At 38.4% G+C, this 20,348-nt stretch overlaps 3 protein-coding genes across 5 annotated transcripts; 1 reads left to right on the forward strand and 2 right to left on the reverse strand.

Moving 5' to 3' along the window:
- Positions 1-50: 50 nt before the first annotated feature.
- On the forward strand, positions 51-2,796 carry LOC121887751 (fatty acyl-CoA hydrolase precursor, medium chain-like). Its single transcript, XM_042398701.1, has 8 exons — positions 51-172; positions 412-574; positions 661-765; positions 861-962; positions 1,800-1,894; positions 2,053-2,133; positions 2,524-2,616; positions 2,724-2,796. Exons 1-5 carry the CDS (start codon positions 51-53, stop codon positions 1,818-1,820), a joined length of 513 nt encoding a protein of 170 aa, XP_042254635.1. The 3' UTR covers positions 1,821-1,894; positions 2,053-2,133; positions 2,524-2,616; positions 2,724-2,796.
- Positions 2,707-9,449, reverse strand: LOC121887748 (TNFAIP3-interacting protein 3-like). Of its 3 annotated transcripts, XM_042398696.1 has the most exons (11): positions 9,367-9,449; positions 9,049-9,232; positions 7,064-7,188; positions 5,264-5,354; positions 4,922-4,996; positions 4,775-4,840; positions 4,491-4,619; positions 4,246-4,374; positions 4,061-4,138; positions 3,346-3,471; positions 3,023-3,232 (listed from the first exon to the last, which is right to left on the reverse strand). In XM_042398696.1, the coding sequence occupies exons 3-11, from the start codon at positions 7,162-7,164 to the stop codon at positions 3,122-3,124; spliced, it is 906 nt and encodes a 301-aa protein (XP_042254630.1). In that variant the 5' UTR covers positions 7,165-7,188; positions 9,049-9,232; positions 9,367-9,449; the 3' UTR covers positions 3,023-3,121. The 3 variants fall into 3 exon arrangements, with proteins under 3 accessions (XP_042254628.1, XP_042254629.1, XP_042254630.1); XM_042398694.1 differs by having other exon boundaries at positions 2,707-3,471; XM_042398695.1 differs by lacking the exon at positions 9,367-9,449 and having other exon boundaries at positions 2,707-3,471; positions 9,049-9,279.
- Positions 9,450-12,379: 2,930 nt separating this feature from the next.
- On the reverse strand, positions 12,380-20,041 carry LOC121888244 (ADP-ribosyl cyclase/cyclic ADP-ribose hydrolase 1-like). The gene is made up of 8 exons (XM_042399672.1): positions 19,619-20,041; positions 18,215-18,341; positions 17,962-18,097; positions 16,443-16,525; positions 14,781-14,854; positions 13,225-13,311; positions 13,018-13,101; positions 12,380-12,898 (listed from the first exon to the last, which is right to left on the reverse strand). The coding sequence occupies exons 1-8, from the start codon at positions 19,807-19,809 to the stop codon at positions 12,841-12,843; spliced, it is 840 nt and encodes a 279-aa protein (XP_042255606.1). The 5' UTR covers positions 19,810-20,041; the 3' UTR covers positions 12,380-12,840.
- Between the last annotated feature and the right edge of the window lie 307 nt (positions 20,042-20,348).

Below are 20,348 nucleotides of genomic sequence, written 5' to 3' on the forward strand. Positions count from 1 at the left end.
AAAATTGACAAGTTTTCAACTGAGTGATGTGGATTTGTGTTGTCAAGGTGATGGTTTGGATCCACGCGGGAGGCCTGGCCTCAGGAGGAGCCTTCCAGTATGACGGCTCGCCTCTGGCAGCTTATCAGCACATAGTTGTGGTTGTCATTCAGTATCGTCTCAGTATTCAGGGACTCCTAAGTTATCACACTGAAATACTGAAATATATAAACTGTCACCTCCTAAAACCTTTTTTCTAGATGATTTTTTCATAATTTAAGGAAGCTGGAGTGTTGAGTGAGGGCAGAATGTGTAGCAGACGATACATTTTGTGGTTGTAATTCCTGTTGGTGGCCAGTAGAGGCCACTACAGGTCTTAGATTCCTCTGATACTAGTGTGACGTTACCACTGCTCAACCAGATGTTTGCTGATTTGATAAGCACCGGAGATGAACATTCACCAGGCAACTGGGGTTTCCTGGATCAGATAGCCAGTCTTCAATGGGTTCATGAAAACATAGCTGCTTTTAATGGAGATCCAAACTCAGTCACCATTTTTGGACAATCTGTTGGTGGCATCAGTGTCTCTATGTTGGTGAGTATGAAGGTAATCATGCAGGTTACAAATACCTAAGCAGATATGGAAAATAGACTTTTTACTGTACACATGTTCCTGGGCAGGTTATGTCACCTTTGGCTGAGGGTTTGTTCCACAGTGCTATTGCCATGAGTGGAGTGGCGCCACTGGAAACCCACAACACCAGCAACCCGCTGGCTATGGCCCAGGTATCAACATATGGTAACTAAATAATCACAACCTGTTTAGTTTTTTTTTTTTTTTACTGCTGCTACTGCTTTATTGTTCAGCTTCCTTTTTGCAGATGATAGCCAATTCCACTGACTGTGAGAGCAACAACAATGAGAAACTTGTTCAGTGTATCAAAGGCAAGTCTGAGGAGGAAATACTGAGTGCTATTAAAAAGGCAAGTAGTTACAGTGAATCTCAGGTATTTTGTATGGTATTACCTTTGCTTATTTACATTTATATTTGTATATCCTTCCTGAATTTGTTGCGTTTGTCCTTTATTTATGTGCTCATCTGTGTTCTTAGTTAGGTGTCTCCTGATAGAGATTTTTAATCTCATTGAAGTACCTGGTTAAAGCTGCATAAGACAAAATGTAATGTGTAAATACACACAGTCTTAAAAGTATGAGTGAGATCTTAGAGTAAGAATTCCATTTCCCAATTTTCTCATATAAATTTCTAGTGTTGATTGTCAAACATGAGCATGTTGACTGCAGTTTATTGATACACGACACAATGTCACATGATTTCTGACCCTCAAATTTTGTAATAGTCTTGTAGAGCTTCTTGTAAACGTTCACTAAGATACAGTCTCAACATGTAGGAGGCCTTATGAGAATTATTTGGAAGCACATTAATTTAAGTCCCCCTTTTTAAAGCATTTATAAGCAGTATATAAACATTAAATACACGGTTTAAAATACACTGTAATGTAGTTATAAGCACATATGTGTTTATTAATATACAGCATTTTTCATTTCATAATTATAACTTATCCTATGAAGATATATTTTACATTATTACAGCTGTGTTACTATATTGTCATACGATTTCTATTTATATACAGTGCCCATAGGAGGAGTTAAAAAATAAAGTACATGAATAAACACTCATATCTGCTAACAACTACATTATAGTGAGTTATAAACCATTTATAAAATGTTTATATGCCGCTTATAAATGCTGAACAGGGGGATTTAATTGTAATTCAGTATCGATGTTGTGTTCCTGAAAGCCCCCCTTGAAGATGTTTTGAAGAACAAAGAATTCCAGAAAGTTCCTATGATTATAGGAGTGACCAATCATGAGTTTGGATGGATGCTTCCCCAGGTGAATTCTCAAGGTTTTTATGTTTTACTGTAGCACTAACTTTCACAGACTGATGGTGCCATTAACTTTTACATTTATATGAACATGCATTATGTGTATCAATAAAGGCTTTTTTGTGCCTGAACATTAGTTGACATACTGTATCTACTTGTGAAAAGCTTCTAGGGCCTGCTGGATGGGATCAAGGTATGAAGAGGGAGGATGTAACATCTGTGATGAACATGTTCTTTCCCTCTCATGTGAGTGGCAACCCTAGAAATTTGTCTTTATTAATTGTGCAAGAGAAACAACACATATGCCATTCAGTAGTTTATTTTCATGATAAATACACAACAAAAAACAGAAAAAGACAAGAAGAAAATGCTATATAAATAAATACTTTGAATAAAGTTTCTTTTCTCCCACAACCGTCCCTCTCTGACAGTCCTCAGGTGCGAATGAACTAATACTGAATGAATACTTGCAACAAAACGCCTCTCTGGAGGACACACGGGATACTTTTACAGAGATACTGGGCGACATGGTTCTTGTTCTTCCTATCTTAAAAGTGGCTGCATACCACCGAGGTGAAAAACAGTAGTTGTATGTTGTAGTCACTTCACAACTTGCATTTGTTGTGCTTCTTACAGATGCAGGTGTGCCTGTGTACAGCGGGACGAGACCCGGCTTTGTCAAAGCAGACCACTACGATGATGTTTTGTTTTTCCTCGGGGCTTCCTTTTGTACTGGGCATACTTTGGTTACAGATAGAAAAATCTCTCATTCATTTTGTACCTTTGATGAACATTATCCAGTGTTTGGGTCAAGCAATACTTGATATCTCCTTAAGGACCTGTGTCACAAGAAGAAGAAGAGCTGAGCAAGCGCGCCATGGCTTACATAGCAAATTTTGTACGCACTAGGTAGAGTATTTTATATCACTCTTTGCTACTTTTCTCCCCTTAGGAAGTATATATATTAAAGGTTTTGTTTCTCACACATAGTTCTCCAAATGGGCCTGGACTAGTGGCGTGGCCGCAACGAAAACTACCTGAAGATGAACCTGCAGCAGACAGTCGGGCAAAGGCTGAAACACAACAGAGCTCACTTCCTTGATGTTGTCCTTCCTGAGAAACTAGCGAAGTCTCACCCTGCTAATGATGAACTCTGATCTGGCCATTATACTCCAGGACAGACTTCCATAAAGTGCAGCAAAACATTGTTAAACAAAGACTGAGGAGGAGTAGTTCATCGTTTTTCATCAAGGGTGTATCGTCTCTGAGGCCGGATGTGGTGTTGGTCAGTCGTATGTCTGCAGGTACATTCAAGTACAGGTTGCGGCGGCCGGGTCGAAGTCCCCTGGAGAAACAGAGACACTTGATGAAATCTTTGTACCTGAAACACTCAAATGCTTCCAGGACTATGCAGTTTGATTCTTCATGTAAGAATATAAGGATGTAAACTCCAAATACCTGTGATTTTAGGACGTGCAGCTCATTGTGAGCTTTTTTCAACCTCTTCTCCAGTTCCAGACACTTCCCCTTGAGGTTCTCTCTGTCCCTCCTCTCCTTCATAAAGTCCTCCTTATAGATCTGAGCCTGAAAGTAGACCCCAAAGAAACATTACATGAGGATGCTAATTGGAGAGTTGATTAACACTTACATATTCTTCAGGTCAAATGTGATGAATTTTTACATTTGAGAGCAGTTAAAAAGCCCTCAAACACCATTCTCTTAGCTTGAAATGTAATGACTTTTCCCAAAGTGACCAAGAATATACAAAAATGGAAATATTTAAACTTTTTTTCTGCAGCTGATACACATTCTGAGTGTTCTGGGTTAAATAGAGCCATATTTATTAGAAAATTGAAAAATCAACATTCAAAAATCTTCATGCTTCACATATAGTAACATTCATTGACATTATCATCAATCGTTATCTGATTCTTTCTGTTTTAGGTAACACAGGACCATTATATAGTGTGATTGTGAATGTTTTTTCTCTGTAAACAAATAGGATAAAACACCTATTTATTAATGATTGGTGAGGTGTTAATGAATGAAAAACAGATTTATGGTTCAGGAGTTTGGTATAGAGACTAATTATGAGACGATTCTGTAAAAGGTCAGAATATGAACAGTATTTAAGGGTTAAAAAACCAGATATATGACGATGAACAAAGCTCACCTGATGCTTCCAGATATCCTGTAGTGTTTCACTGCTCGCATCAAGACGCTGAGTGGTGTGAAGCGTCTCCTCTAGAGCCTGTACAAACATAATGAAGCAGCCATGAACATCAATGCCTTGACTATAATATATAGAAGTATTCAGGGAGTATGTTTTTGTTTCTTCTGCCATATTTCATTACTCACTTTGTTTAGTCGTCTGATCTCTTCCTGCTGATGCTGCCCTCTTTGAGTCAGAGTGTTGTTCCGTGCTCGCAGCTCCTCTACTTCCCTCTCTGCTTTGAGTACCTCAGAGCTGACATCACCGTTTCCAGCCTATGAGAATTTTCCCATGAGGATCATATGATTATACACAGTTTTTTTTACAGATTTAACTCATTAAAATGCTTTAAAATGTATTCAGGATTCATAAATCTGGATTTTGCATTTACCTGTGTGTTCTCTTCATCTTTCATTGTCTTGATTTTAACTTTTTTATGTAATGTGATGGGTCTCTCTCCTTTTTCCTCTTCTTTAAAGTGAAAGTTGTCATGTTGCAGTATTGTTTTTAAATCCCGCACCTGTCAGACAAAGAAATTGACATTTTACACAGTGAACTGAAAATGTATCATCTAACATTTATCATGCATTTACTTGAGACATTATCCTAATCAAATAAATTGATAAAATGCTCATTAAAACATTGAATAGCACTGTGTATTTGCCTCTTTCTTACCTTCTCTTGGTAGTACTGTGCCATGATTCTGTACTCCTTTGCCCATTTCTCATTAATAGAAAGAAGCTGAGTAAAACAGAAAGAGCATTAATCATTTGTATGTGTGTTTTAGGATGAAAATGAATCTCAGTTCTGAAATGTACTCACCTCTTGCCTTTGCTTCTCCATGATAAGTATCTGTGCTTTCATGTTGGTATCACTGTTGGTAGCAGACACTTCTGACTGAAGCAAATAAAAAAAAAGAAAAAAAAGGGGAACTATTCAAATGTGGCATATATCCATCAGCAGTGGCTATGACTGTGTGGGCAATTATGTAATATGAATGTATCTGTTAACTTCCTTTTACACATTTTTGGAAGTTTTGCTTTGTTTCCAGTAACACAAAGAACAAGGTCACTTCCTTGCAGTCGGGGAATCTGACAGTGATAGCGTGAGAATGAATGTTATTCTCTCAGACGTATCTTCCAATATTACATCTGTTAACATTACCTGTGTGTCTCCCGGCAGACTCTCAGGGCGATAAACTGCGGCTGCTTCAAGCTTTGCTCTGCTGGAACCGTTTGGCACACAAACCTCATACCTGAAAACAAATTATTTTCATGAGCTTGTTTATTTTCCCAAAATTATGAAAACTTATTCCAATCCCTAGTTGATTGTTTCATTTAAAGGGGATGTGTCAAGCACATTTCCAGGTCTATATTTTTGTTCTGGTGCTCTACTGGAATATCTTTGCATGATTTACAGTTAAAAAACCTCCTTATTTATCTTATACTGGCTCTTTATGCAGCCCCTCAGTTCAGCCTCTGTAAACCCTGCTTACGATGAGCCCACTCTGTTCTGATTGTCTCTGGAGGCTACATATATGAAAAATAGTAGTCGCATTTTGCCTCTTTTTCTCATTCTTTACTAGAAATATTAACTTCTAAAATACATCCGTACATGTGTGAGCCTGAATCCGATGTGAAATATACCAGTGCACAAGTAAACAACCTGTGGAGCAACTTTGTCCCATTTAAAATATTATTTAGTATAATTTTGCCTTTCATTAGTATACTATTAGACAAACTAAATTATAATTTTGGTGTCTCTGGTTTTGCCCTCTCTTGGCTATAATTATATTACATCTAAATTCTCTGATGTTAAATATGGAGTACCTCAGGGCTCATTTCTTGGTCCTCTGCTTTTCTCTCTTTATATTTCACCTCTTTCCCAAATTATACATTGTCATGCTCTCCATTCTCAAAATTCAGGGCTCCTGCGTCTACCCAGAGTTAAAAAGAAGTCAGCAGACGGCAGGGCCTTTTCCTGTCGGGCCCCGTTCTAATGGAATAACCTCCCTGCTGATGTCAGACAATCCAAGTCTGTTGAGTCCTTTAAATCTAAACTTAAACCCCATCTTTTTGCTTTAACCTACAATTAGTTGCCTTTAATTGAGTACTTCATGACCTTGTACTACTGGGTCAGTCTCAATGAATTTACTAAGCGCACTCCTGCTGACAAGATTATTGATTATTGCAACTGCAGCTGTGTCTTCTCTACGTCTGCCCTCTCTCTTTTCTCCCTCTCCCTCCCTATTTTCTCCCCCTGTCCTCTTTTGTCTCTCAAGCATCTCTTGCTGGACCGGCACACATCCTGGAACTGCTCTGCTTCACTGGTTGTCCGTGCCATTTCCTGAGGTTTTGGATCTGGTTCCCCATCCTGCAGGAGTTCAGCCTCTCCTCATGTCACTCTCTCTCTCTCTGAATGATGTCTTTATCCTTCTCTTTCTCCTGTGTGAATAATGTCTTTTCTTGTCTCTTCTCCCATGTATGTGAATAATGTGATGTGAGTGTCCCCTGTGTGCGCCTGGAAGCTGCTTGGCATCCTCTTCATTGCATTCTTCATATATATTATAAATCAATTATAATTTTGTTATCCTGTTCAATGCTGTATTCTGTAATTTGTGTCCTATTCTGTACACACATCTATTGCATGTCTGTCCGTCCTGGGGGAGGGATCCCCCTTCTGTTGCTCTTCATGAGGTGTTTTTCCCCATTTAAGGGTATTTTAGGTAGTTTTTCCTTATTTGAACTGAAGGTCTAAGGACAGACGATGTTGTATTGCTGTACAGACTGTAAAACCCCCTGAGGCAAATTTGTGAACTGTGATACTGGGCTATGCAAATAAAATTGACTTGAAATGACTAGTAGCACCAAGCCAGTAAATTGTAAGAAAAACTTATGATTGCAACAATACTTTCAGATGAAAAACTGAGTGAACAGATGTAAACAGAGTGTTAATGGGCCTCACGTGTGCACATTCGGCAGCGATGGATACAATCTGTGGACGTGTTTCTGGTCATTCTGTGTTCCCTCTGTTGGAGCAGCTTTGCTTGCCTGTGATCGCTCCATAGGTGGTCTGTTTTCATGTAAGGACTGTCAATACACAGAGGAAGAATCATCAGTGAAATTAGCTACGAGAAAATTCATCAGCAACAATTTTCAACAACAATAAGCAACAATCTTACAATGTATTTACATTGTGTAAGTACATTGAGAGCCACTAGAAAAGCTGATTTTGATTCTGTTTGATGGTTAATTATTTTTGATTTATCAAGCAAAGATACAAACAAATTTGCTTGTACCAGCCTTTTAAATGTGCGGATTAGCTGCTTTTCTCTGTTTTATTTTGTTGTAAATTTAGTGAACTTTGGATGTTGCATTGTTGGTTGGAAGATGTCACGATCAGCTCTAAGAACTTGTGATAACTGTCAGATTAAACAAGTAATCAATCCAAAAAGATATATGGATTCATTAAACGGGACCTATTATGCTCATTTCCAGCTCTATATGTTTATTCTGAGACTCCACTAGAGTAGCTTTGCATGATTGACAGTTTAAAAAAACCTCCTTATTTTTCTTATACTGGCCCTTTTATGCAGCCCCTCAGTTTAGCCTCTGTCTCTAATAGCTACTATCTCTTAAAGGCCCCCCTCCCAGTGAGCCCACACTGTTGTAATTGGCTTTCCGGAAACCTGTCAAGGGGCAGCTGTATCAGAGTCGTGTTAAGTTACCACCGATGAAAACCCGACATTCCCTGCTTTACTGCTTCATATGAAAAGCTTTTAAGTTACTAAATAACAAGACTTTTATTGCGAAGAATTTACAGGAAATGAAACGTGTTCCTCAACAAATTAGCAGAGATTCATTAGTGTTGCTAAAAACTGGTTGTCACAAGAAGATATGGACATATTTGGAGCTACTTGTTCCGCGGATCAGTTAGAAATAATGCAGGGAGGAATAGTGCAAGCAGAAAAAGTCACAGTGATGATGGTGTTTTATGAAGAGCTGCAGATGACCAGCACACCTCCAACAGGTAAACTATTTATTTTATTTTGCTGTGCTGTGTAATGGAAAAACATTCACAGCTCAAATTGAGTCATGACTCGGCATGACTACCCCAAAAAACAAGTGAAAAATGCCGTAATGTTAGCGGAGCAGAGCAGTGAACAGATGACCATATGAAGAAATCTGTCACGTGCCGACATCAGCTCAGGCTGAAAGTAGAAAAAACAGTTGGAAACCAAGTGTTCAGAGCAGTCTGTGCTTTTTGCTCACAGGGATTACTTCTACATACGTTTATCTAATTATTTGACTCTTTGGCCACGTTTAATATGAACATCTGACATTGTAACATTACATATATGACTGAAAATAAGGAAAAGCATAATAGGTCCCCTTTAAAAATGAAAATCGTTTACAGCTTTAATATTATGAGATCCTCTATATTTTGGCGCTACTGTGCTGATGCACAGACCTCAGCGTGCTGAAGATAGCACAACGTGACAGCTGACTCAAACCCTCGGGAGGAGGATGTAAATTATTTCATCTCCAAACAGTCACGTGATTACCCAAACTCAGGCTGCACATTGAGCTCTCAGACACCTTCGTACAAACATGGTGCTTTATTTACTGTGTTATGTTATGTTATATTATATTATATTATATTATATTATAGATATATATCTAATTCAACAGTAAACATGCTCTGTTAGGAATCCAGATGTGGCATACAGTGTTATATATCAGCCTATTTACATAGAAAACAAGCTCTTTGGATTATTTAATTAGAGGTATACACTTTCCCAAATATGACTTAATAATAATAACTTCTTAATAACTAGCACTTGATTACTTAATAATTAAAACAAATACGCAATCTAGAAATAACAAATAACAAGGCAAAATGTGCACAGGAATAAAAAGATAAAAATAAAATAAATAAATAAAACTCACCGTATTATTATTCTCTAGGCTCCTCGACACGTGCTGATCCCACAACAGCTGAGATTTGAGCTGCGACTCGCCTGATAGTTATACTGACGATCCTGTGTGACGTGGTAAAACCAGCATTGTCCAATCACCTGCCGGGATTCCCTCGTGGGGGCCGGGGGAGTCTCAGGGCTGAACCGCTGACGGACTTTATCGAAGGAAAGGAAAGTACAACCAGATGATCAGCAGCGCGAGCGGTAATAAAGGACGAGTTATGGTACAGATTGATGACTAAGAGAAAAACCTGACCCCACACTGCAAAATATGACGCTATAGTCTTACCGGTGTTTAGGAAGTGGTATCCAAAATATCGTATTTAGAATTCTAGTATTTGCATTTTATTTGAATCTTAAAATTAATTAAAAGTTTCCTAATAAAATAATTTATAGTCTCTTTTTTAAATAAAAGTTAGAGTTGTTAAAATCATAATTTTTTACAGTGGGTTTTCTGCAGTTTCACGATGTGTGCGAACCTATAACTTCCTGGGTGGGTTAAACTGCAGGCAGTTTGATACCGGAAAGTCACTAATATCGAGAGGAAACTGCCCAGCTAAACAAAATCTCAAGTATTAGGCTGCGGTTTATGGGAAAATCACACATCACGCAGGGTTATCTTGCACAATCTTGTTCGTCTGTTCTCAAAGGTGTTGACTCAGAGCGGACTTGTTTCAGGGAAGAAGGCGAGGGGAAAGCACGCCACTGCTCCTCCTCCAGTGACCGGCAGTCAGAGCAGGGGACTCGACCTATAGCTGCTCATCTTACAAACACCTGTATCACTGCAGCCTATTTTACACATTTCCACACATTAATAGCTGTAAGACCACCATTTTCTTTCTTTAGAGAGTGGTTTCAATTGAAGATCATACAAGAAACTGTCTTCCCACAAACTAATCTGAAAGGAAAACACATGAATGTGATTCCCTTTTTTCCTTCCTTTCCCTAAATGTGATTAAAAAAAGACAAATTTTCCTACTTTTTATGGTGGTTTATGGATTTTTTTTGTTGAAGTGGGAGCTTCCACTTGTACTAATTTTAGCAGACTCTGGGGAGGGTTAGTAGGGTTGAGTGGTTATTCTGGGATATCCCACTTTGCCCCGAGAGCCACCAGCTTTTTTCTTAAAGTCAAAAATAAAAGAGACGGCCCTCCCCTAACAGGATATTTTCTGTACGTCAGCAACCATAACATCTTTGTTCAGTCTTCAGTCGCAAGTTACCAATTGTGATGATGTTTCTAAGAAAATATGATAAGTGCAGGGTGACAGCATTGTTTCCAAATCACCTGACCTGCTGGTCTTAAGACTGTGGGAGGAAACTTGAACACCTGTGTGAAAAACATATGAAACATAGAAAGAAACCAAAACAGCTGGTGGTGTAAATGAGAAGAAGCCTTATGACTGAATATGTTTGCATCATTTACAAGATTATCCACCAGTCTCACTTAGTTTGTGGTGGTTTCCATTTGATCGTCCCACCCTAACCTCAGTGGTTGAAAACATATTCAGATCCTTTACTTCAGTAAAAGTACCGATACAGCAGCGTTAAAAAAACATTGTAAGTAAAAGACTTGCATGAAAAGAATCCTACTTAAGTAAAAGTACATAATCAGCAGCAAAATGTAGATAAAGTATCGCAGTAAAAGTAGTGGTTTTGTCCCTCTGACTGATATCATATATGACACCATCAGTGTTAGAGCAGCATGTTACTGTTGTAGCTGCCGGAGGTGGAGCTAGTTTCAACTACTTTATATACAGTTAGCTAGTTTAGTCTTGTGGTTCCCAATCTAGGGGTCCGGCCCCTCCAAAGGGTCACCAGATAAATCTGAGGGGTCGTGAGATGATTAATGGGAGAGGAAAGAAGAAAAAACAAAGTTCTGATACACAAATCTGTTTTCAGTTTTTGGACTTTTTCTCTAATCTTAGATTTTTGCTGAAATATTAAATTTGTTTGGTAACCACTGGTTTCATCTTTAACCATGTGTTGTATTGTAAAAGCTTGTTATATTGTCCATTGTGTTAAATCTTCATCTGTAAAGTAACTAAAGCTGTCAAATAAATGTAGTGGAGTAGAAAGTACAATATTTCCCTCTCAAATGTAGTTTAGTGGAAGTATAAAGTAGCATCAAATGGAAATACTTCATTAAAGCAGCTCAAAATTGTACAGTAGTAGTACAGTAGTTTAGTAAATGTACTTAGTTACTTTCCACCACTGCTCAGCTTCATCCAGGCTTTGCCAAATGTGAAATTTCTGGCTCCAGTAACTTCCTGGATGATATCACAGATGCTTCATCAACACTTTCACTCGAGAGAGCACCTAAAAATGCTGAAACAGCCAGACTCTTTGCACTTGAAGCAAACAAAGTGACCACACGGCCTGAAAACAGTCCTAATGAGCAAACTATTGACCAAAATAAGTGAATTATCTTTAAGTTTTTCCAAAACTAACATTAACATACTTAAAATACTCAAAATGAAAAAAAAGGTCATGAAAAGTGCAATGGATAAGCCAGATAATGAGTCATTGTGGTGGTTAAATGGCAGAATTCACCTCAACTTCAAGCTTGGAAATCTCAAAAAATGTCTTTATAGGTTTGATCGTAATCAGATCGATGACCGTTTTACAACAGTTACCGATCATCCCTCGAGTTTTCAAGCTTATCTCTTTGTTATTTACCTAAAAGTGTTTTTAAAAGATGACTGTCAGTAGTAATAGCGGAAGTGTTGGTGGTGGCGGCGGCAATGACTAAAATCGTGATGATGCTTACTGACATGACTTCTCACAGTACCCCATGTTGTGGTTTTACATAAGGGGCCTTCTTGATATGACACCTGTGCAGCGAGAACCCCGGAGGCCTCTTCCCAGCACCGAGTCGAGTCTGTTTACGGTACGAAGTGACACAGCAGCAAGTCTCTAGAAAGGAAAGAGAGTGTAACGTTGCGCTTGATGAGCCTCCTCCTTCCTGCCACAAACAATCGCTCCGTCCAAAAAGTCTCACACATGTAACTCCACTCCTTAAGTTTCTGTCTGTGTCACTACACACACACACACACACACACACCTTTGATTCACACACATAACAGATAAGACATTTTGTGGCTTACACCTACAAATACAAAACCATAGTCATATTTGAGTATTTTTTAGCACTTTCTATTCTGCTCAGCGGTTTAGTGGTTTTGCATATTTGCTTACGCCTTAGTGTAGCACTGTAGGTAGAAGGTTACAGTTTCACATGAAGCAAAAAAGAAACCAAAAAATGATGTGTTTGGCTTAAAAGAAATGGAGACACAAGGTAGAAGGGAAAAAAAAAACACCTTTTTAATTCAAATGTATTGAAATTCAAAAACTATTCAGTTTCTCATGAGTAATACAATGAAATCTCCTGGTATTCATGGAAATTAATGCTGAAAATGTATTATTATCATTTGTGCATAATAAGATAGCAGCATCTTACTCTACAGTACAGCACATGACAATTTACCACAACTCTTTAAGACTTGGTAAAAAAAAAAAATCCCCCATCAGACTCACAACCTTTTCACTTAAAAACACTAAAAAGATGCATTGTGATAATGTAAATATATCCATGAAATCTGTGTAAAAAGATACATTTCACATTAAGTCAAACTGGTCCACATGTACAAAAAGACTCACATTATGATGGCACATTGTTGAAATTGAAATTAAGACTTTTTTTATTGTTTGTTTGTTTGTTTTTATGGCTTGTTATTGTTGTCTGATAGTATAATCTGACACATCTTCACCAGCAGGCTCCACAGGGTTTCTCTGGATGGGAGCTACACTCCTGGATCTGAGATCTGCACGAGAGGTGTGTTACAGAGCAGTTAATCTACTGTGTGAAGAGAAAAAACATACATGTGATCACCTCCTCTCTCTCTCTCTCTCTCTCACACACACACACACACGCTGTACTTACATCGCTACTTCCTTGCAATTATATTTAATTCCTGTGTCCAGCTCTTTCTGCAGGTCATTTAAAGATGGATTTTTACAGTTTGACCTAAAGAGGAAAAATGAATAAAGGATACAGAAAAGGACTTCATTATCAGCGATAATATTTTTAAATTAGTCTTTCTGTGTTTCACCCCCCCCCCACCCCCCCCCCCCCCAAAAAAAAACTTACACATCATTATCTTGTGTGACCAGGACAATATTCAGGCTCTTCACTCTGGTGGAGTTGAATCTCTTCACCTCGATGCTGCCAAAAATACTGACAGTAAAAATAAAAGAGCACAGTTTAGAGGGATATCAAGTCAACAGGGGATTAAATGTTCACTGTATCACATTCTTTAAGTTCGCAAGTCATGTCATAACCTATCATTTTAAAATCTCCTTTACTTTGAAAGCCGGATTCATAAATTCAGTATATTTACAGTATAATGTAATAATATGCAATGTAATTTATTTATCTAATACACAGGAAGTGATACAAAAGAACTTACAGATGTTTCTTGTACCTAATTCTCAACAATATGACTATTTATTTTACTGAAAAGGTCGAATTATTGGACATAAAATCACTGTAAAACATATCAAAACACCAGACACCAATCACAACTCTAAGTATTCCTTAACTAATTCTACATTCAGTTCATTTCAGTTTACCCTTGTTTGTATTCAGCAGTGCACAACACTCTCTTCCAAATTGCTCATGAAGTGCCAATTAAAGGAGGTAATCTTTGTTCTCATGCTGAGGAATGCCTCAATGATTTCTTTTTCTCCTCGTGTTATTTTAAAGGGAAATTAGGAAAATAATCCTCACACTTCAAGATTATTTAGAGCAGAAACATGGTGATTTAAGGGGGATTTGATGCTAGATTGTTGCTCTCTACCAAAAACCACTGATACCACACTGTGTGTAACCTATAAAAATGGTTTTTATAAGAATACAAATACAAGCTGGTGAATAGGTGAGACTGCAAATAGAAGTTTGGATGAATGAGCATGTGAAAGTGAGAATTAAAACAGTTGTGAGGACACCTGGGTTTGACATGTTAACAGCAGTTACTTAAAACATGTAAACCTACAATGTACTTATTTTCAAGTTCTTAATCTTAGCTGTACAGCAAAAAATAGCACAATTCAATACACTTTGCAGTTTTGGTGCAAGTGTCTCGTTCCTGCAGAGACCAGATAAATGTCACAAGACTGTAAAATTTGCAGAAATGATGTCCGTTAGGTGGCAGGGATAGCAATAGAACAGCTTTACTGTTTGATTCACAGCAACAGTGAGAAACTGACAGCAATCTCATCCATCAGGCTTAGAAGAACTAGCCATGCTTAAAGTCTGCTAACCAAAGAGGAATAGGATAAGCATTGCAGTAAGTAGGAAGTAAGGAATGGCTTATTCTTTTATTTAACAGGTAAGACACCTGTTTCATGTTGTGCAGAGAGAGATCATAGAATTTTCTCTGCTGGCAATGTGAATATTTACAATAACCTACCTAGTAGTTAGTCTACAGACATTGTCGTTCCATGGCTTGGTCTAGAGTGTTGTGCTTTTATAGTATTAGGATCTGACTGAATTGCTACTTCTGTGCCAGACTTGAATATTGCTTTAACCACATCTTTAGTGCCATAGTCACAGTCGCCAAAATGAAAGAAAATGGACGTTTATTTTTCCTACTACCATCACTAGAGTCATTAAACTGTCAGTATGAGAAGTGCAGAGCTACTGACCTCGCAGGACTGAAAGGTGTTGGGATGGATCCATTTAGCATCGCTGTGACATCACCACAGGCAGCATCTGCAAACTACAGACATGAAAGATAATGTCAACTGTTGAGAACAGATCCACAACAGCTTGCTAAAAAAATAGAAAGATTTTGACGGCATTTTAAAGATTGTCAGACAGTTTTTTTCTCCTACGATGTAGATCATTTGTAATACAAACAGTGCATCTGTACCCATAAAATGTAATGAATTGGATATATCTATTCAGTTTTCCAGTTGTCTGCTTCTTAAAAGTAGAGAAATAATCTGTTTTTACACAGGAGGCAGTTGTTACAAAACCCATTAGAAGCATCCTTAACAACGGAACAAGCACACATTGAATAATGCAAAACAATAAATATGAATGTTACACTAAAATATGGGGTGTATCTGGATTCCCTTTATGGAAAAAATACTTTATTTTATGAAGGGCATGATGTATGTTTTTCTCAGGAGGTGTGACCTTCAATAAAATGTTGATAAAATGGTCACATTTACCAAAATACATAGTTTTATTGTCAAAATGTTGCTATCAATTTAGTGATCACTTTTTCAATGCAGGTATGGGAAATAATTTAACTTAGAGTAGACGAAGAATTCCAGCAGTAAAGCAGGATAATAAATAGGATTAAATAAACAGGTGGTGCATAAAAAAATACTGCCAACATAAAAGTCACTCACACTGATGGTAGTTTGTAAAACAACCAGGTTGATCTACAGACTTTCCACACAATGAAATATTGCAGAAAGAGAACAATGAGTAGGTGCACAGGAACACATTGCAAGTATGATACACCTTTAAGCCTTTCCACTGTCTTCACTGACTAGTTGAGTAGTTGACAAGTGGAACCACTGGTAAGGACACAGTGCAGCAGTTAACTAGTGCTGGACAAAGGCCAGCAGCAACTGACTTGCAAGAGTAACTTATCAACAGCTCAGAATCTTGTTTTTGCTGACCTCCAGTGGTTGAATTTGTCATTTTTCTGCAGGGAATGTAGAAACGTACAACCTGACATCACTGTCAGGTGTAGTTACAGGTGCATCAGACTCAAACCTATTGAACCAATGTTTTTCAGTTTGAAGTTATTCTTTAAAATACATCAGTTTATATTTTTATAGATATGCTGTGTGTCTATTAAAGCACTGAATATCAGAATCTGTGAGCTGCTGCACATCTTGCACTCTGCACAAAAAAACACTTCTGCACTTTTTGTCTTCTTGCGCAATTGAGGCAACACCTGTAATCATTTAAACTTTCTAAAGTGATGTAAGGTCAGATTTGCCCCATCAGCTCATTCCTCACCATGTAGCAGCTGTACTTCCCTAAAGCAGCAGCTAATGTGAAACTGTGAGGGCTCCTCTGAATGAGTGGGCCGCTGCTGCTCAGGAGACAACTATGCAGTGTGGCTCCATGGAGACCGACACAAAGCCTCATTGATAAAAGAACCAGCCAGGGTGACCTTTGTCTCGCTCCGCTCCATCATAATCATTTATGTTCAGGAGAGATTTGCTTCACCTTATGTTCGACATGTTGAATATATTATATAGAGATATTATATCGACACATCGCATGAACCCAAAACTGTTGTATTTGTGAGCAAAACTAGTGAATTCCTGTTGAGAGCTTACTCCAGCTGAGGCTCTGTTCCAAAATGAGCGAACAGGGTTGTTTTCACAGTCTGTCCATCTTGGGCAGCCAGTAGTGAATGTTTCTAGAACAACACACACACAAACAGAATAATAAATAATGAAAATAAGCATTCCCACAAAGATAAGCCAATTATTATGTGTACCCTTGTGTACATATTAACATAACATAACCTGAACATCTCTGCTGCTTTAGGGGTTAAATGGGTTATAACCTATATTTTTATATTGATACTGTATGTAAGTGAAAACAATGTGACAATGTAAGAGGCGTGGCTCGTAGTGATCAACCTACAGAGAATTATCATCCAAATCTGCAGCTCCTCTCGACTTTGCAGAGCTTTACACTGAGTTTCGGCTCATGGTTTAGCTCATAGTGTCGTTTTCAGCCACAGCAGGCAGCTGTTTTCAGAGAAAAAGCTTTAAAAACCCGCTTTACATTACCTGCTCAGCACCAAACGACAGATAGACAGACTTAGTGACTAGCTGGTGACCACAGTCGAGCATTTATAGCAGTTAAACAGCCAGATATTACCCTTGTAAATATGAAGCCACAGCCAGCAGCTGTTTAGCTTAGCTTTGCATATAGACTGAATACAAGTATAAACAGCTGACCTGGATCCGGCAATAAAAGGGCAATTAAATATTATGTTAATCTTATGTTATGTATCTCATTTGTTTATTTTGTAAATGTTGTCATTGGGAGGTTGCCAAGTAACCTGTTTCCCCTGTTTTCAGTCTTTATGCTAAGCTAAGCTAACTGGCTACTTCTGGTAGCTTCCCTACTGAATATACAGACATTAAAGTGCCATTGATCTTCTCATCGAACTCTCAGCAAGAAACCAAATAATTACATTTCCCAAAATGTCCAACTATTCCTTTCAAAAGGCCATCAGCTTCTGGATGAGTGCCGTCACAGAACCTGGCTAATGCTTTTCAGTCTTACCACACAATTACTGTAAAGGTGAGGACACTCTCGATACCAACACAAGAAAATTGCATCATACCTTCCCCTGATATGGAAATCTTTATTTGGCTGTCTTGAAATGATAGAAAGCTAACTTTTCACAGCTAGTTGTTCAGGTTTTTGAGTTTCCTCTCTACAGGTTTAACTTCCTTCCTCATGTGGTAGGTTATTTAAGAAGTTTTTCCTTGTCTTCTCAGAGATCTTGGGCTTGGTTGAAAACTGTTGTGAGGCTGTAAAACCCACTGAGCCAATGTGATATTGGATAATAAAAAACTAAAAGTATCAACAATTATGACTGGTATGGTGTTTATTACCATGCTATCATGTTACAGACGCATGCAACACACACAAAGAGCATTCACGGTCTTTTGCATGATGTCAACTTGTACAACTTTACATATAGAGTTCAATAACTGCAACTACTCTTCATTTTTGTTCATTTTACTGATCTACCTCGCTACATTTTGCAAGTAAATAAACTAAACTCGGCCAAATTATGAGGTTGTCAATCGCACAGCATCTGAAGAGTCTTACCGCTGCTGCCCTCCTTTCCACACCAGGTCAGACCATCCAGCACAGATCCCAACAGAGTTTCCTCCAGAGTCCCAAAACAATCTCTCTTCTCAGTGAAATCGTGGACGACATCCTTTGTTTTGCTCCAGAACATCATCTATCCCAAAGACAGTTGATATCACATCGTTAAACGTATCAATCTGAGTTACTAAAAGATTATGTCTGGATAATGAGCACCTGTCGCACAGACAGTCCTGTGATGAATGATATTTACTCTGTTGCATGCAGGTTTGAAGGGGGCTGCATCAATGAGAGGGTTATATTCTTCCACTGGTACATTACAAGGGTCCCGTCCTACATAGGCCTGCTGAAATACTCCCCATATCTTTTGACAGTCGTATCTGAAAAATAAATGATAGAGGAGGTGGATCAGCCTCATTTTGATGCAAACTGCAGCAATTTTAGTACTTGTTTTTAGAATAGATGTGAACAATTCATGCCCAACATGCTCTACTTTACTTACTATTGACCTACAAATTTCCTCCCTCCGTTAAGTGTAAAGAAAGTACTACACAAAAGAATACAGTGTTATGGCTGAGAAGCATCCTACGCAGTATGTACAGTGCATATTATCAGTTAGAATGGCTTTATTACAATGCATACTGTTGAAAAACGTGCTTCAGATAATACAGAAACTGTATTATAATGACATGTATGTCCATTTGACACCTGCTGAGAGGAGGCTGGTCAGTTAAACACTGACTGGAGTACCATAATCTTAAACTAAACTCCAACTTTAACATCAGATTTATTATCTGGATATTTTTTTTATTGCTGACTGATTCCCTGAAGCTTTCTATATAGTAGCTCTTATTAGAATACTTTCTCAAAGAAAAGTGAGTAATTGGTACCTGCCAAAATTGCTCCCACATTCACTCTAATAACTCTCATTCATCAAATCACAACTTCGACATCTATGTTTGTTCCACTGATGTTAACATACCATCCATCCATATTTCTATACCCGCTCATAGGCCTATTGGGTGAGAGGCCTGCACAGGTCGTCACACAGTCTATTACAGCAGTGGTTCTTAAAGTGGGGTCTGGGGACCCCCAGGGGTCCTTGAGAAGGTTCCAGGGGGACCCCAGCAAAAAGGGGAATCATTTATTTTCATTGTAATTCCATCCATAAGTAACACAGTGACAGAATGTATGACTATTTGGGTCATGGTTTCATACACTTTCTGTAATAAAGCATCTAAAAGCAAAAATGTTATCAGATGGGGGTCCGTGGTCTGATTAGTGTCAGTTTAGGGGGTCCTTGGCTTGATAAAGTTTGAGAGCCACTGTGTTACAGGGCTAACACATACAAAACACTTGTATTCGTATGATTTTGTTGTTAATGTTGTAACAGTGTTTATGGTGCTCTCTTTTCCAGGTCACACGTGAAAAAGAGATTTTAATCTCAATGAGACTTTTCACCTGTTTGAGTACAGGATACGGTAAGACACCGGCAATGTGGAGTCATTAATCAATAACCGGAGGAGGAACAAGTAAACAGACAGGCGCCAGCCGGCCGGCACAACCGGGCATAGTCAAGTATCATAGTATCCCTGCAGGTTATGTGAGAAAGTAAAGTTTAGACCTGGATAAGCTTTTAAATATGCACAGCACTTACCCGGAGAACTTTTCACACCTGGCAATAAATGTTCCCTGAAGTGTGTCTGAAGTGTGAAGTGTCTTGCCACGCAGCGTCAGTCCCAACACCACGGCCAAGATAATAAACACAAGCAAGACAGCGACAACACAAAAAATAATGCAGCGTCTCCTCCGCTTCTTCTCCTTCCCTCGACGGCATTCACCCTCCATTTATTAGAAGTTATTAAAATATTACTAGTAATAATAAGAAAAACTTCGGGAAACTTTGGCTGTCGTACAGTTGTTTGTTCAGAGCGTTGCTCGCGCTGAGACGGACTGAACTATTTATGGAGGGGACAACAAGCGTGTGCGCGCGTGCACTGGCTCGTGGCTACGCTCCGCTCCAATCAGGAATCGAATTGCTGTCAGGAGAAAAATAACTAGTAAATCTAACTTTCAATTAAGTCACTTGAAATTAGCTGCAATAGTTTGGTACAAGCAGAGAGAAGGACCATATCCAGAATACTGAAGTCAAGCGAAATTCTGAGTCTCCAACCCCATTGCAACCATTGCACCCCCCCCCCCAAAAGAAACTAAAAACAACTGGAATAATTGTACTATTCATATTTCATTTATTCAGATTGTTCATTTATATTTTCTGTAAATTTTATTTCCCTATAAACCATCAATACACACAGGAACAAAAGAATAAAAAGAAGGTGCATGGAAAAAATACTACATAAATTTACAATACAGTTAAAGTCAAACTT

The sequence above is a fragment of the Thunnus maccoyii genome, chromosome 21 (genome assembly GCF_910596095.1).
Source record: "Thunnus maccoyii chromosome 21, fThuMac1.1, whole genome shotgun sequence".
Lineage (NCBI taxonomy): Eukaryota > Metazoa > Chordata > Actinopteri > Scombriformes > Scombridae > Thunnus > Thunnus maccoyii.